Source organism: Amblyraja radiata, chromosome 26, assembly GCF_010909765.2.
Source record: "Amblyraja radiata isolate CabotCenter1 chromosome 26, sAmbRad1.1.pri, whole genome shotgun sequence".
Lineage (NCBI taxonomy): Eukaryota > Metazoa > Chordata > Chondrichthyes > Rajiformes > Rajidae > Amblyraja > Amblyraja radiata.
In genome coordinates, this window is record NC_045981.1 from 20,890,842 (window position 1) to 20,906,229 (window position 15,388).

Here is a 15,388-nt window from a genome sequence, read left to right on the forward strand (position 1 = left end):
AGGTGACGAGGAAGAGCTGGTGTCATCAACAGACATGTTGAGTCTGATCGGACATATTTGTCTCGTGTCACAAGTCCAAGAATGGTTCTATGCAAACTCCAAAGATGACTGCGGGAAGACAAGGAGAGAAATTCCTTGATGAGATGTTCGAGGTAGGCTTGGCCTAGATGAGCGCAGATCCACTGAGCTGGGCAACGAAGCAGGATAGCAGGCTTGACTATGTCAGAATTGGAAAGAGACCAAGGAAGATGATACATTCAGGGGACATCATTTGTAACTAATTGGAGATAATGCAGTAAGTATGAGACCTGACAGGAGTGGTTCAAGCATGGGAGATGTAGAGAAAATTAGCATAGGTTTGGGATGATACCATGAAGAGCTGTTGTCATGGAAATGGAAGTCTGTGATGGGGACAGAGGGCTTACAGGAACAGAGGAGTTAAGGTTGGGGTTATGATAGCACACCCAGAGAACATACCTAAGGGGAGGGAATTGTTCATATCCACTCATGTGGGGATAGGAAAGAAAAATAAGTCAGGTTCATCAGCAGTTTAGTGGAAATAGTCAAGGAGCAGAAGATGGGTAATACCAGCTTGGGAAGGGCATGAGAGATGAAACAGCATCAGAGTTTGGGCTGATGGTGCCTTCAAAAAGATTTGACCAGCCAGAATAATGAGAGAGGCAGAAAGCTGAGATAATTGAATAAATGGTCTCAGTTCGAGATTTAAAAAAAAATATGTGGAGGTAGGCAAGGGAGGATTGAAAAGGTGGTTTTAGCAAAGACTAGTCAGTGATCACCACTGTATTCAAAGGTGATTCTGGGGAATGAGCAGTCGTCTTGGCTTAATAACTCCTGATATGGTTCAGCAAAATCAGCTGACAGAACCATTGAAAGCCACACACCTTGGAACTGAGGAGTGGACATGGGGCCGGCCACTCCTGGTTGTGCAAGTGTTGGGATTGTGGGGGTCAGAGGATTGGACAGGACATACGCTGCTGACATAAAGGATACACGGTAAAGGGAGAGCTAAACAGATTCACAGCTGTAAACACATTGCGGCATGAAGAGGGATAAGCAAGAAGTAATGTGTAGGGAGGAACTGCACATGTTGGTTTAAACCGAAGACAGGCACAAAATGCTGGAGTAACTCAGCAGGTCAGGCAGCATCTCTGGAGAAAAGGAATAGGTGATTTTTCGGGTCGAGACCTTTCTTCAGACTGAGAGACTCAAAGAGTCTCGTCCCTAAATATCACCTATTCCTTTTCTCCAGAGATGCTGCCTGGCCCGCTGAGTTACTCTGGCTTTCTGTATTTGTCTTTAGCAAGAAGTAACTTGGATTGAGGCCTGAGAAAGAAGGTTGCACATCTCCAAGATGTGAAAAGAACAGGCAACTGAACTACACCAAATCAATGGCGATGGATGAATATGCGTTTAGACAAGTGGCTGCTTATGAGTTTGCTGGGCGAGAAGAGTTTGAGGGTCGAGATTACTGAATTGTATCTGGACAACAGAGTGGTGACGAGGTTTGAAGTGTGGAGGTGAAGTTAGCGTTACCATCATCAACTCTTTGTCCCCTTCTGTTGAATCATCCTTGCAGTAATGGGTCAACATTTCATTCAAAAGACGAACATTATTGTTCACCTCCTCCAGAGTGTTCATGCGTTTTGTTATTTTCTGCATTCGAGCTTCATCCTGTGAAAGGTGCAGAAGCAAAAAAAAAAAACCCCTCAAAATTAGGAACGTGATCCATTCTCAACACACTCTGCAATGCTGCATGCAGCACACCCCCAGCATCACCAGGCCCATCGCCTGGTGAACCTGTGGAATTCTTCACCACAGAAGCTGTGGAGGCCAACAAGCTCAAAGTATTAAGAAGAAATTGGTATATTTCTTGAGATAAAAGGATCATGCTCTGTGTGGAGAGAGCAGGAATAGAGGCCAACCACAATTATACTGAATAGTACAGCAAGTGTGAAGGGCCAAGTGATCTGCCCTTGCTCCTATTTTTCTATATGTAACTCTAATCTAACACTATGTATGCAGTAGGATGCTGATGATCCACAGACTTGGACCACTGATTCAGAAATTATGGTTTGAACCCAAGAAGAATGAGTACCCTGTACGAGTCTCCAAAACCACAAACATAGCTCAAAGTCCATTAGCAATGGGCAACAAAGTTGGTCTTGTCAACGATGTCAGTGGGAAAGTAAAGATCCAACAAAATGCTCCCTGCAGATACACAGGTGGATGTACCTATCTGGCCATCTGCTCACATCCTCATCTAATCAGTTTCTTGCCTCAGCCTCTACCTTCTCAACCCTACTCTGGTTGGAAGTGGAACTATTTCTCTCTCCATCTTGCCAAATACAGTCCTCCCCACAGGCATACATTATGATTCTCATTCTTCATTTTACATCCAGCCATCTCCCCATCCTCCTCTTACCTCCTTCACCATGTTCTTTATCAGTTTATTGGCCTCCTGGAGATCCTCGGGCTTTCTGCTTTTCAGTAACCTGGCTAATAGCTGAAAAACAGCATCAAATTTGAAAGTTCCTTTTGAATTACACGATGATGAACAAAACATTGCAGAGACTTGAAGCAACCAACCCCACCCTCACCTCATCCCATAATGGCATTATAGCAGAGGAGATTACAATATTGACAATAATCCTGGGCGAACAGTCCATCCTCCCTCGATGCACGCCATCGGTTCCACCTCCTACCCGCATTTCGCTCCAGGATGCTAGTCTCTTCCTCCCCACCATCCATGCTCTTCAGCACAGGGCACCAAGCCTCCCTGCCGAGATCGATGGCCCCACCCTTGCACCAGGATGCCGGTCCCTCCATTAATCTAGTTCTCAGCCCAGGTCCTGGTCGCTCTCTCTCCTTTCATTCTGGGACACTGGTCCTTCTCCCCCACCCCTCTGGTTTTCCCCTTCCCCACTCATCCCAGGACAACAGTCCCTCCCATTCCCCCCCTCCCCCCCCCCAATCCCATGGCCCAGGCCCTGGCGATTCCCTCTCCCGAGGCTGCTGTTTCTCTTCCTCCCCCATCGTGACAGGGTGCTGTTCCCTCCTTGCCCTCTCAGCCCAAGCATCTCGTACCCCTCCCTCCCCACTGAGCCAAGATTAGTGGGGAATGAAGGAGATTTTATTTTTGCTGATATCTTTTAGAGATGGTGTCATGGTCATACAGCACATAGGTAGGCCCTTTGGCCCAACTAGTTTGTGCTGAACAACAATCACCTATTTATACCACAATACATTAGCGGAGGATTATTCGCCCCACATTCTCATCCACTCCCACCACTGTCTATCTCCTACCTACACGGAAGACCAATTAATCTTGCAACCCACACTTATTTGGGATGTGGGAGGAAATTGGAGCACACGCAGGAAAACCACATGTTCACAGGGAGAACCTGCAAACTCCACACAGACGGCACCCGAGGTCAGGATGGAACCCAGGCCGCTGGAGCAGCGAGATGATTCGGAAGGTGGTTTGCAGATGGACCGATATGTACCTTAGACTTTTCATTATCTTCAAAGACTGTGTTTTTGGAACGTGCGGTTGGTGAAGGAATCAGGGTTTTATCAATGGGGATCTGAGGATCTTGATGCAAAATACCTGCAAGAGAAATAGTATTGGATTGCGTAAATCTGTTTATCAGTCACCAAAGGGTTGAAACGCAGCGTCACAGATAAGCAACAGGGCTGGTACACAGCATCATAACATGGCCTTGTGCCCAACTTCAGCCTCCCGTGGAGGTGATTAATTTGGGCTTTTTGGTCCAGTCCACCTTAGCACAGATGCTGACGGACCCACTGTTAAAGGAGCGGGTGATACAATACAGACAACGGGCGGTTGAGGCAGTTCATGTCAAATCTACCATTGGTCTTCACGACACGAGGATAGTGAGGGAAATCGTCAGACAAGATTCCAGTATTGGATGGTTACACTGCCAAAACCATGTCAGCTGTGAATTGGACTGGAGACTTGGGCTGTTACGATAAAGCATCTTTGGCTAAGGAACTTGATCCACGTAACATCTGAAAACCCATACTCCAATTGTATTGGAAAGAGGTGGTATCAAGGCCAGTGTGAGATCCACCATGCGTGGGGAAGGAGGTACTCGAAGAGGCAGACTGATGGGTGGATTGTTTTCTCCTTTCACTGTTCACATTTGATCATAGAGACTCAAGATGCTCCTGCTCGAGGTGCTTGCAGATTTACCTAGTTTCCAAAGAATGCAGGGAGTTGGCCATTGTAATTGCACAGTAGGCCACCAGCGTAACGCACACATAAAACGTGAACAATGTCAAAGAATTCATTTGAATACGCTCGGTACCTTGTTTCTTTAACATTTGATAAGCCTCTTTGACTTTGGTTTCCTCTGGGAGGGCGACTGTCCAGCTGAAGAGCAATTCAATGACTTTAGTCTTGACTTTTTCAGATACTCTGTCTCCCAAATACTAGAAAGAGAAATTAAAATGAAAAGAGATGAAGATTAAATACTTGCAAGCTATTTAGGTTTAGGCCGAGACCTCACCATTCATTTGGATCATAACTGATTTGTTCCAGAACATAGAACAGCACAGGAATGGGCCTTTCGGCCCCCAATGATTGTGCCGAACATGACACCTAGTTAAACTGATGTCATCTGGCTATACATGATCCATATCCCTCTATTCCCTGCACTCACATGTATGTGCCTATCTCTAAGCCTCTGAAACGGCACTATCGCATCTGCCTCCACCACCTGCCTTCACCCCTGGCAATGCATTCCAGGCCCCCACCACTATCTTTTAAAAAAAAATCCGTGCCTCACACATCTACATTAAACTTTCCCTGCCTCATTTTACTGCTATACCCTCTAGTTTGGGGACATTTCCCCCCTACATTAAGCAGGTGACCATTTGTTCTATAAGTGTTTCCAACAAAATCTTTCTTGGTTTTGAAAGGTCCAACAACCCACCTGAATGGGTATTCTGCATTTCCCAATGCCTTTCCCATCTAGAGGAACAAATGAGGTAAACACGTGGGAAGTTTCAGCAACTCCATGCTTCTTCCTTGCATCATACCACTTAATCCGGAAGTATAACGAAGACTGCTCTAAAGTGCGATAGAACTTGCCTTGATGAATGCAGTTTCAAAAACTCAAATAACTCGACACCATTTATGACAAAGCCAGTTTTGACTTGTACCTCCTCAGCCACAAGAATCATTCATTCCCTCTAACACTGACACACTTTGTTTGCAGTCTGTACCAGCTAAAGGTACGTTACCACAATTCGCACAGGCTTCTCTGACAGTACCTCCCAAACCCCTGCCCTTTACCATCTGGAAGGATAAGGAAGGAAACTTCAGCAACCCCTTCCTTAATACCTCTTGACCTGGAAGTATATTACCAATTATGTCAAAATACTGGATATCCACAGCTTATGGGAATGAGCACCTTCACAGCAGTTCATTGTCCCTTCATTTAGAGAGACACAAGAAAATGCTGGCCCTTGAGGTTAAAAAACACTTTGCTGCTCTCTGACTGCTCAAACCTCACAGCTGAGGGTCCTGGGGAAACAAACGGATGGAAACCCACCTTCGGAGATACCACTTTGATTAGTTCATTCAGGAATCGGAATTTCCCAACTTCATTGTGAAATCTCTGTCCACAGTTCTTCATAGAAGCTTCCAAGACCTACGTTCAACAAAACATTGATATTAGCATGGCATTACCAGGGACGACAGATGGCACAATGGGCTAAGTGTTCGGCTGGCAACCGGAAAGGTAGCCGGTTCGAATCCCGCTTGGAGTGCATACTGTCGTTGTGTCCTTGGGCAAGACACTTCACCCACCTTTGCCTGTGTGTGAATGTGTGTGAATGTGTGTGAGTGATTGGTGGTGGTCGGAGGGGCCGTAGGCGCAGATTGGCAGCCACGCTTCCGTCAGTCTGCCCCAGGGCAGCTGTGGCTACAGAAGTAGCTTACCACCACCGAGTGTGACTGAGGAGTGAATGAATAATGTGATGTAAAGCGCCTTGAGTATTAGAAAGGCGCTATATAAATCCCATCCATTATTATTATTATTATTACACATCACTTAAACATGCAGGATTCTGAGGGGAATTAACAGGGCAGGTACTGAGATGATACGTCCCCCAAGATCCAAAATTAAAAGTCAGTTTCAGAATGTGGAAATTGTCCATTTCAAATGGCGATGAGGAGGAATTTTCTGTCCCAGAGAAGCGTGGCCCTTCAAAAATCTCTATTCCAGAGGTATACAGGCAGAATCATTGAATATATTCGAGGTGAGATTGTATATATTCAAGGAGAGACATTTAAACAACATAGGGGTCAAGAGGGTTGGAGAGGAACTCCTTGGAAAGTGGTGCTGATAGTAAGATTGGATCAAAGTGATTTTATTGAAGCAGGTTTGAGGAGCTACCCAGCCTTCTCCTGTTCCTGCTGTCCCCTATAGCACAAAACACAAATTACACAACATCAACTACTGGGGCGCTACAGGGGGCGGCTGGGGGCGCTGACCTGTGCGCGGCTGCCCAGCCTGCAGCTGTCTGTCTTTTCATCTTTTTTTTATTTTTAGTTAGTTAAAGTGTTTTTGTTTCTGGAGTTCTAGACTTTTTTATGTGGGGGGTGGGGGGGGGAAGGGGGAAACTACCTTTCAGGGTCCCTACCTGGTCGGAGAGGCAGCTTTTCTCCGGGCTGCAGCTTCGACCCGTCCTCGCGGCCTACCAGCGGGCCTGGAGCGGTGTTTCCTGTCGGGCACTGCCCAGAACCACGGCTTCGGCAGCGGCACAGCGCTGGAGCGCTATCGTGGAGCGGGCGATGCCTTGCCTGGGTCGCCTCGCTGGAGCTCCGGTGAGCTGAAGACCGCTGAGGAAAACATCGCGGAGCTGTGGGTTTGAGGAGCGGCCAGCTGCGGGCGGCGGCGCCGAACTTTACACCGGGAGCCTGGGATCTCGCGACGAGATCGCCAGTTGTGGAGCTCCAACCGGCGCGGCCTTGTTGGCTTCGGAAGCCGCGGCCTCCAGTACGGAAGCGGCCGTTCCAGGTGTCCCAAGCCGCTGCGAGGATTCTCCCGACGCCGGAGCAACATCACCCGGCGAGAACGGCCAGGAACATCGGGCCTCCGTAGAGGCAACTGTGGAGGCCTCAATGGGCCCGACTATGGGTGAACTGGGGTTGGGGACTGGACTTTGTGCCTTCCCTCATGGTGGGAGCCATTGTGGGGGGATGTTCTTTATGTTTAATCTCTTATTAATGTTATGTCTGTATTCTTTCTTTATGTGCTGCACTGGCTGTATGTGACTAATAAATAACCTTTGACCTTTACTGCTCGGCTTTCAATACGTTTTCAGAATTGGAAATGGAAAACACGTTGCAACACTAAGGTGCCAGTGCCTGTACCTGTGGTGCTGCCATAAGGTCTTGCGCTTGTCCCTCTATTGAAACAGAGTGCTGGTTATGACAAGATTGTGCTGCAAGCACTTTGTCCGGAGTGCAACCCCAGTGGGGTTAGTTTTCCCCACACCTTCCTAAGCCATCACGCCATACTACCTGATTGCATCACTTCCCACCCTGGCGAATCAATGGTCTACGGCTGGGGTGTGAATAGGTTTGAAAAATAAGTCCTGCTCGACTCCTCCAAGGTCTCCAGGGTTGAGTGAGTGCATTGAGAACTAGCGTGCTGGTTGCAAAGGATCACAAAGCAGGATGAGTTGCTGAGACACAGGACTAGCTGTTCCTGGCTTGCTTCTACGGAAGGTTCTGTACCCATTGCCTTATTTATTCATTCAACTGACGCTCATCATATAGTGATAATAATAATAATAATAATCTTTATTGTCATTGTACGAGACAACGAAATTATGTTGGAGCAGTCCTCCAGCTGCACAGGAACATGAATATAAAAATACGTTTAAAAAAAGAACTATTAAAGATTTAGACTATAAACATAAACATACAGGAGTATGGGCGGGTGTGTGAGAGGGGGGGAATCAGTGTGGGAGGGGGATAGAGTTCAGTAGTGTCACAGCTCTATGGTAGAAGCTGTTTTTCAGTCTTGATGTTGATTTCAAAGTGCCCGAGTTCCTGAGGGATGGAAGCAGAGCAGGGTTCACCGTTTGGATTGTCCACATGTGCCCAGACATTCCAGATCTTGCACTTCACAAAGTGAAATGGGTGCCGTCTATGAAGTTACAGTACACCAGCTACACCAGACTCCACAGAGCAAAGTCTTGATCCTGTGACGTGGGGGCCCAGAATGACCAGTCCAAGCTCTACCCTATGCTCATGCACTTTTGGGCACAATCCTCCTCCTCCCGATCCTAACATGAAAACCCAATGGATTAGTGACATACAGACAAGACGCACAACTCTGTACTCACGGTGAGGGCTTGTACTGCCTCCCACTCCTGTGGAGACTGGATTTTATGAGCCAGCAGCCTGACAGCAATCTGTGGCCTGAGGAAAGGTTAAAGGGCCACAGTTAGGAAAAAAAAACCTTTTCACTGCTGGAACCACAGCAGGAATTTATCATGAGACAAGGAGAATCTATCTGCATGGGGCAGTGTAAAAGATGCCCAGGTAAAAGATGAAAATCCAACCTGCTGCAGACAAGGCAATTGCCCCATCCCAGGGTAAACAAGGGGATTCCCCCATAGGACTACCCACTGATTTTGACCCCATGTACCAGAACAGATAGGGCAACTTGTATCTCCTCCCTTCCCCACTCAGGCACAGATGGGGTGATATTCTCTCATTCCACAAATGGATGTAAATCAATTTAATGATCCCTGGTCAAAATTACGGAGGGGCATTGCTTATTCGTAGTTGTTCCTGTTCTAGACAGGCACGATCACGTGCCACACATTCTAAAACCTGGGGCATAAGTTAAGGGAAGCACTGACATGTTCATTCTGTATCATTTAGTTCAAGCCACGGAAAGAGCAACTTCACCAATTTATCATCATTTATAAAATTTGAATAGTTTAGAATTTGCTCTAGGAATTGCCACTGCTCCTCATTACGAGTGCCAGGATGCCCGGGACACTTGCACAAATGTAGTAGGAGCCTGGTATCTCACTGCTTTGCCCCTGGATGGTCTCAGAAAACTGGATTCCTTTTTAAGGTGCGGTCTGGACAATTTAACAATACCATGTTTCAGTGGTAAATGTGCATGGCAGGTCCAGTTGCCAAGGACTGGGCCAAATTACAGAAGATAGGATAATACAGCGCAGGAACGGAGCCTTCGGCCCACAATGGCTGGCCCCTTTCATGTTCATGCCAAACATAAATGCGAAGCTAAACTAATCCCCTCTGCCTGCATGTTATTCATATCCCTCTATTCCCTGCATATCCACATGCCTACAGTATCTAAGAGCCTCTTGAACATCACTATTGTGTCTACTCCCACCATGACCTATGACAGCTTCTTCCAGAAAAATACTGGTCCCGCACATCTCCTTTAAACTTTCCTCCTCTGATCTTAAAGCTGTCTTCTAGTCCTTGACATTTCCACCCTGGGGAAAAAAGGTTCTGATTGTCTTTCCACTTGCATTCAGCCTTCCAAAGAGCAACATCTCACACTTTCTCCGATCCATCTGCTATTTCTCTACCCGCATCTATAATGGATCTAAATCCATTATGTCCTTTCACAATCTTCCTCACTGTCCACAACTCCAACTTTAGTGTCGCTGCAGACTTCCTAACCAACACATCTAAATTTAACTCTAAATCTTAATCATTTGTGTATATCACAAACACTAGCATAGAACTATGAAGAACACCACTGGTCAGTCCTGCCCCTTTCCCTCACTATTCTTTGTTTTCTGTGGGTAAGTTGGTTCTGATTTCAAACTATCAAGTCACGGTGGATCCCATGCATCCTAATCTCCTGGATCAGCCTGCCATGAGAGACTTTTCTCAAATGCTGGTATACATCATCTGATGCCCTGCTCTTAAATGTCATCTCATCTCCTCAAAAAACTCAATCAACTTAAAGCCCTGTCCCAGGGTACGAGTTCATTCCAAGAGTTCTCCCGAGTTTGCCCTGTCTCAAACTCGGAGATTTACGGTAATGGCAACTCGTCGGTACTCGGGGCTCTCGTGGACATTTTTCAACATGTTGAAAATTCTTCACAAGTCTTCCTGTGCTTTCCTGCCGTTAGCGAGTCTTCCCGAGTACCTGCCGTTAGCGCTAAGAGACGTCCCCGAGCTCCGACGTACCCGCTACGTTCATTCTCTGTGCTTACCGCGAGTTTGATTTTTTTTAAACTCGGGACAGCTCTTGGAATGAACTCGTACGGTGGGACAGGGCTTTTAGTAAAACATGACCTGCCCTGGACGAAGCCGCAATTGTTCATAATTATCTCATTCTCTTCCTAATGCAAGTAAAACCTATCCCGAAGAATCCTCTCCAATAGCTTCCCTCCCATTGATGCAAGGCTCATAGTCCTACAATTTCCTAGATTATTTCTACTTTCCTTTTGAACAAAGGAACAACTACTCTCCAATCTGCCAGGACCTCACCTGTGGCCTGAGAATATACAAAGATGTTTTCAAGCCCCCCCCACAATCTCCTTTCTTGACACCCTCAATAGATCCCATTAGGCCCTGGAGATATGGGTGGATCAGTTAAAGAACAGAAAACAAAGCAGGATAAACAGATTGTTTTCAGTTTGCAGGTAGCAAAACATCATAATGAGCAGAACCGAGCTTCAACTATTTACAATCTACAGTATATTAATGACCGAGATGGAAGGCAGGTATGGTGTAAACAAAGAGTCTGCAAGTAGCAGAGAAGCCAGAAAAATAGATGTTCAGAAAAAAAGCAAAATTAGCCAGCTTGGTAAAAAGAATGCAAAGTAAAAATTGTTTACTTGATGAGAACTTATTCTAACAATGAGTTCAGATCTAAAATATTAATTGTTTCTCTTCTCACTGATGCTACCTGAGCTGCTGAGTTATTCCAGCCTTTTCTGTTTTATTTGAGTTTTCTAGCATCTGCCGTTCTTTTAATTTTCAAGAAAAAATGTGTTTCTTCAGCATGGGAAAAACAGGCTGCAGTGAGTTTGCAGCAGAACACCAACCAGGCAGAGCTTTTGTGAAACCACACATGGGACACACTGTACCATTTTAGTGTCTGTACACAAAGATGTATAAACTTGCTCTAGAGGTGGTGAGGCACAGATTGCTTGCTTTCTGGGATGAGGGAAGTTAATTTACAAAGAGAGATTGAGTGAGATGGGCTCATACTAACTGGAGGTTACCTCGTTATTCAAGAGAAGAACAAGAGGTAACCTCACTGAAACATCAGAGGGATTGACAAGGTAGTTGCTTTCTCCAGAATCTGGGGGGCACAGTCTTGGCATAGGATCCAAACTCTCTTCTACAAATAGCAGCCATTGTGACATCAATTTGAGAAAGACTGAGGAAAATATATTTAGTCAGATGGCTGTTTTGCACTCTCTAACTTGAGGGACATACGTTGTTTGTTTCAATGCTAGGATCGATAGCTTTTCTTTGAAATCAGGAAACACAAGGAACATACAAAAACAGGAACTTGAAGCAGAATTCTTCCATAACCTAATGTAAAGAGAGCAGGCTTGGTGGTGGTGAAGATGATGTGACCTACTCCTGTTGCATTTTTTCTAATCCAATGCCAACTAGATAATAATCATTTTCCTTTGTTCTTCTGTTAATTTTTACCAGTCCTAAATATCAGGAGAAAGGCAACTTTTAGCCCAAATAACGAATAGAACCATCGGATCAATATACTGTATATAAGTGCAACATATACATTTATTTACATACCCTTCCAGCTCCTTATTGACCTGGTCACAGAAGCCAATGATGTACTCCCAATCTTCCTGCCGATTTGCAGGATTAGTGGCTTTATCTACAGGTGAGTAAAAGACACAGTCAGTTACAATACTCTGGACAACCTAACCTCACAAGTACTGGACAACTAACAGAGACAAATATTGTTGTCACACATTGTTAAACCCACACTGAAGCTCTTTCCACAGATGCCTCTTCCCCGTACCTGGAGAGGACAACAGCTTGGCGAAGCCAAAACCTGTGGGTGTTGGAAACATGAGATTGGAATAGCGGGCGGTCCCCAGTGGATTAGACTGCATGAAGTAATTGTTGTCATTTAGCCATTTTTTCACGATGAGGACATGTCTGACATTTATTGCTCAGCCTCGAGAGGGGGTATTGAACCGTTTCTTAAATTGCTGCAATTCCTTTGGCAAAACTACTCCCTTAGTGCTAATGGAGGAGATGCTCCAGGATTTAAACCCCGCCAGGAGGAAGGAATTTCCAAGTCACTAGTGGTGTGTGATTTGGAGAGGGACCCGCAGATGGTGGCGTTATCAACAACATGCTGTCCCTGCCCCTTTCGGGGGTAGAGGTTATGGGGTTGAGAGGTATGGAGTACTCCATGAGTATTTGCAGTACATTATGTAAATGGCCCACAATAGAGCTGGTGAAGTTAAATATAATTTAAAATATCTGTTTTCAGTAATGGAAGCAACTGGATTGTCATAAACCAAGCTTCTCTGACATCCCACAGGGGAAGGAATACGTTGCCTCTATCCACTCATCTGATATGTGACTCCAGACCTGAGTAATAATGTTGAATTGTAACCGCCCAATGAGTAATCTATAAAGCCATTCTGTTGTAACAAATCCTCAATGTTAAAATATTACGAGAATAAAACTGAGCAAACTCAGCATCATTAAGGCATCAGATAAAATAGCAGAAAGTTCACCCTGATCAAGTTAAGAGAACACCACCATCTCCAAGTCACACACCACCCTCATTCCTTCCTCATCGGGAAACATTAATCCCCAAATTCCCTTACCGACCATATCGCTTTGCCAGTAATAACCTCATTTCGTATCGCAAGCTCTTCCTCACAAACATCTCAGGAGTGGTGTTAAATTGGAGGGATGAATCAGCCTAAAGCAGTTGGTTTGCAAAACCGTATCAGCAGCCGACATCCTGAACTCCTCCTCACTACTGCAGATACTCATTCAATGCCCGTGTACTGCTTCAGATATCCACTTGTCTCCCTACATGTACTGATACCTTCTTCTCCCCATACATTCCCTAATATTCTATTCTAAATATTCACTTGCCTCCCTGTATACTGTAAAAGCCCTCACCTCTCTGTGTTATTACTGCAGGTATCCTCTTATCTTCTCTATATTATCTGTGCAGATATTCCTGTCTTCTCTTTATCAATCGTTAACATTTTCTCAAGCCTCCTTCATTACTTTAAATGAACCTGCTCTATCATTGTAGTAGGTACACAAAATTGCTGGGGAAACTCAGCGGGTGCAGCAGCATCTATGGAGCGAAGGAAATAGGCGGCGTTTCGGGCCGAAACCCTAGTAATCTTTTTTATAAACTTGTTTATAGGCTGTGTATATTTATTAACCTTCCTTAAATTCCTCTTCAGATGGTAGTTAAGTCATTGGCAGGTCCAGAGTTGTATAAGGAAAACCTGACAGATTTCAACAGGAAGTCCATGGTTTCAAGAGTCAAGAGTGTTTTATTGTCATATGTCCCAAAACAGAACAATGGAATTCTTACTTGCAGTCGCACTCTGTAAACACAGTAATAACACTGTAAAAAATAATAATTGTGCAAAGACAAAAACAATGCCCCGATGTCAATGTAGTTCAAAGCATACATTTCATAATCTGATGGTTGTTGGGAAGAAGTTACTCCTGAACCTGGACATTAGCGTTTTCAGGCTCCTACATATCCTACGATGTCAGGAGTGAAATGAGAGTGTGGCCAGGGTGGTGTGGGTCTCTGATGATGCTGGCTGCCATTTTGAGGCAGCGACTCCTGTAGATCCCTTTGATGGTGGGGAGATCAGTACCCGAGGCTGACTGGGAAGTGTTCACGACTTTTTGCAATCTTTGTTCCGGGGCGTTCGAGTTGCCAAACCGGGCCATGATGCAACCAGTCAATATACTCTCTACTGTACACTTGTAGAAGTTCAAGAGAGTATTCATAGACATACTGAATCTCCTCAGTCTTTAGAGGAAGTAGAGGCGTTGATGGACTTTCTTTATGATTGTAATCATAAAGAAACCTCCTGTTGTTCTCCCCCCCCCCCCCCCACACACCTTCCATACACAGCGATTCCCACATATCGGGTCCCCATTGTTCTCCCCCCACCCCTCACGGCGGTCCCCCCACGCTGGGTCTTCCATTGTTCTTCGCCCCCTTCATGGCGGTCCCCCATGGAGGTCGGGAGCGAGGGGGGGGGGGGGGTGGTCTCCCTGTCCGTCTGTTCCTGGGACTGGCCAAGACGGCCATTTGCGGGTCCAGGCAGCGGGAGTCGACGGCTGCACCGGGGTTGGCTGCCTGCCCCTTTTCCGGGCCTACGTCCGTGCCCGCGTATCCCTCGAGAGGGAACACGCAGTGTCCACGGGGACTTTGGAGGCCTTCCGTGAACGCTGGTCGCCGCGGGAGGGCGAGTGTTTTGTTGATAAACTATAATATTAATTTGATGATCGTTTTTTGTAAACTGTCAAAATAGGCCGTCTTTGATTGTGTTAATACTTTGTATGCTTACTTTTATTTTTTGAATAAAAGTATTTGTATAATAATTTTTTTAAATGGTGGTCCCCCCCCATGTCGGGTCCTCCATTGTTCTGCCCCCCACCTCCCTCACGATGCAACACCTGCCCCTATACCTCCTTCCTCGACACTGTCCAGGGACCCAGACAGTCCTTTCAGATTAGGCATGGGTTCACCTGCACCTCCTCTAACCTCATCTACTGTATCCGTTGTTCAAGATGTGGACGTTGGCGAGACCAAAAGTAGACTTGCCGATCGTTTCACGGAACACCTTCTGAACGCCCGCCTGAACCTACCTGATCTCCTGGTTGCCGGACACTTTATTTCTCCTTCCCATTCCTACACAGACCTTTCTGTCCTAGGTCTCCTCCATTGTCAGAGTGAGGTTAAATGCAAATTGGAAAGTCGCACTAGCTTCTCGTTTTCACCCTACAAACAGCTAACAATGGCCTGTTTCCTTTATCATTGTCACTTTTTTGCATATCTTTTATTACATTGTTCTTTATCTCTCCATATTATTGTCTGTATTTCTGGTTTCCCCTATCCCTAACCAGTCTGAAGAAGGGTCTCGATCCAAAACGTCACCCATTCCTTCTCTCCAGAGATGCTATCCTGTCCCGCTGAGTTACTCCAGCTTTTTGTGTCTATCTGTGGTGCAATAGTTCAAGACTGTCCATTGTTCTGGTAATTCAATGACAACTGCAGTTATGCCTCAATTATTAATACAGGCAAATGTGTTTTTGTTTCCTTAAATGCTGCTACTTAAT

The 15,388-nt window shown here is 45.7% G+C and overlaps 1 protein-coding gene across 3 annotated transcripts in view; it reads right to left on the reverse strand.

The window, feature by feature from the left end:
* Positions 1–15,388, reverse strand: part of gga3 (golgi associated, gamma adaptin ear containing, ARF binding protein 3) — a 33,575-nt gene that overhangs the window by 14,450 nt on the left and 3,737 nt on the right. For 2 of the 3 annotated variants that reach the window (XM_033044449.1, XM_033044451.1), the window contains exons 2-8: positions 11,831–11,915; positions 8,404–8,479; positions 5,598–5,696; positions 4,350–4,473; positions 3,525–3,628; positions 2,444–2,524; positions 1,555–1,692 (exon numbers count right to left, since the gene is read on the reverse strand). In XM_033044449.1, coding sequence (XP_032900340.1) covers positions 1,555–1,692; positions 2,444–2,524; positions 3,525–3,628; positions 4,350–4,473; positions 5,598–5,696; positions 8,404–8,479; positions 11,831–11,915 — 707 coding nt within the window. Of the gene's footprint in view, positions 1–1,554; positions 1,693–2,443; positions 2,525–3,524; positions 3,629–4,349; positions 4,474–5,597; positions 5,697–8,403; positions 8,480–11,830; positions 11,916–15,388 lie in introns of those variants that run through there. The other variant, XM_033044450.1, reaches the window with a different exon arrangement.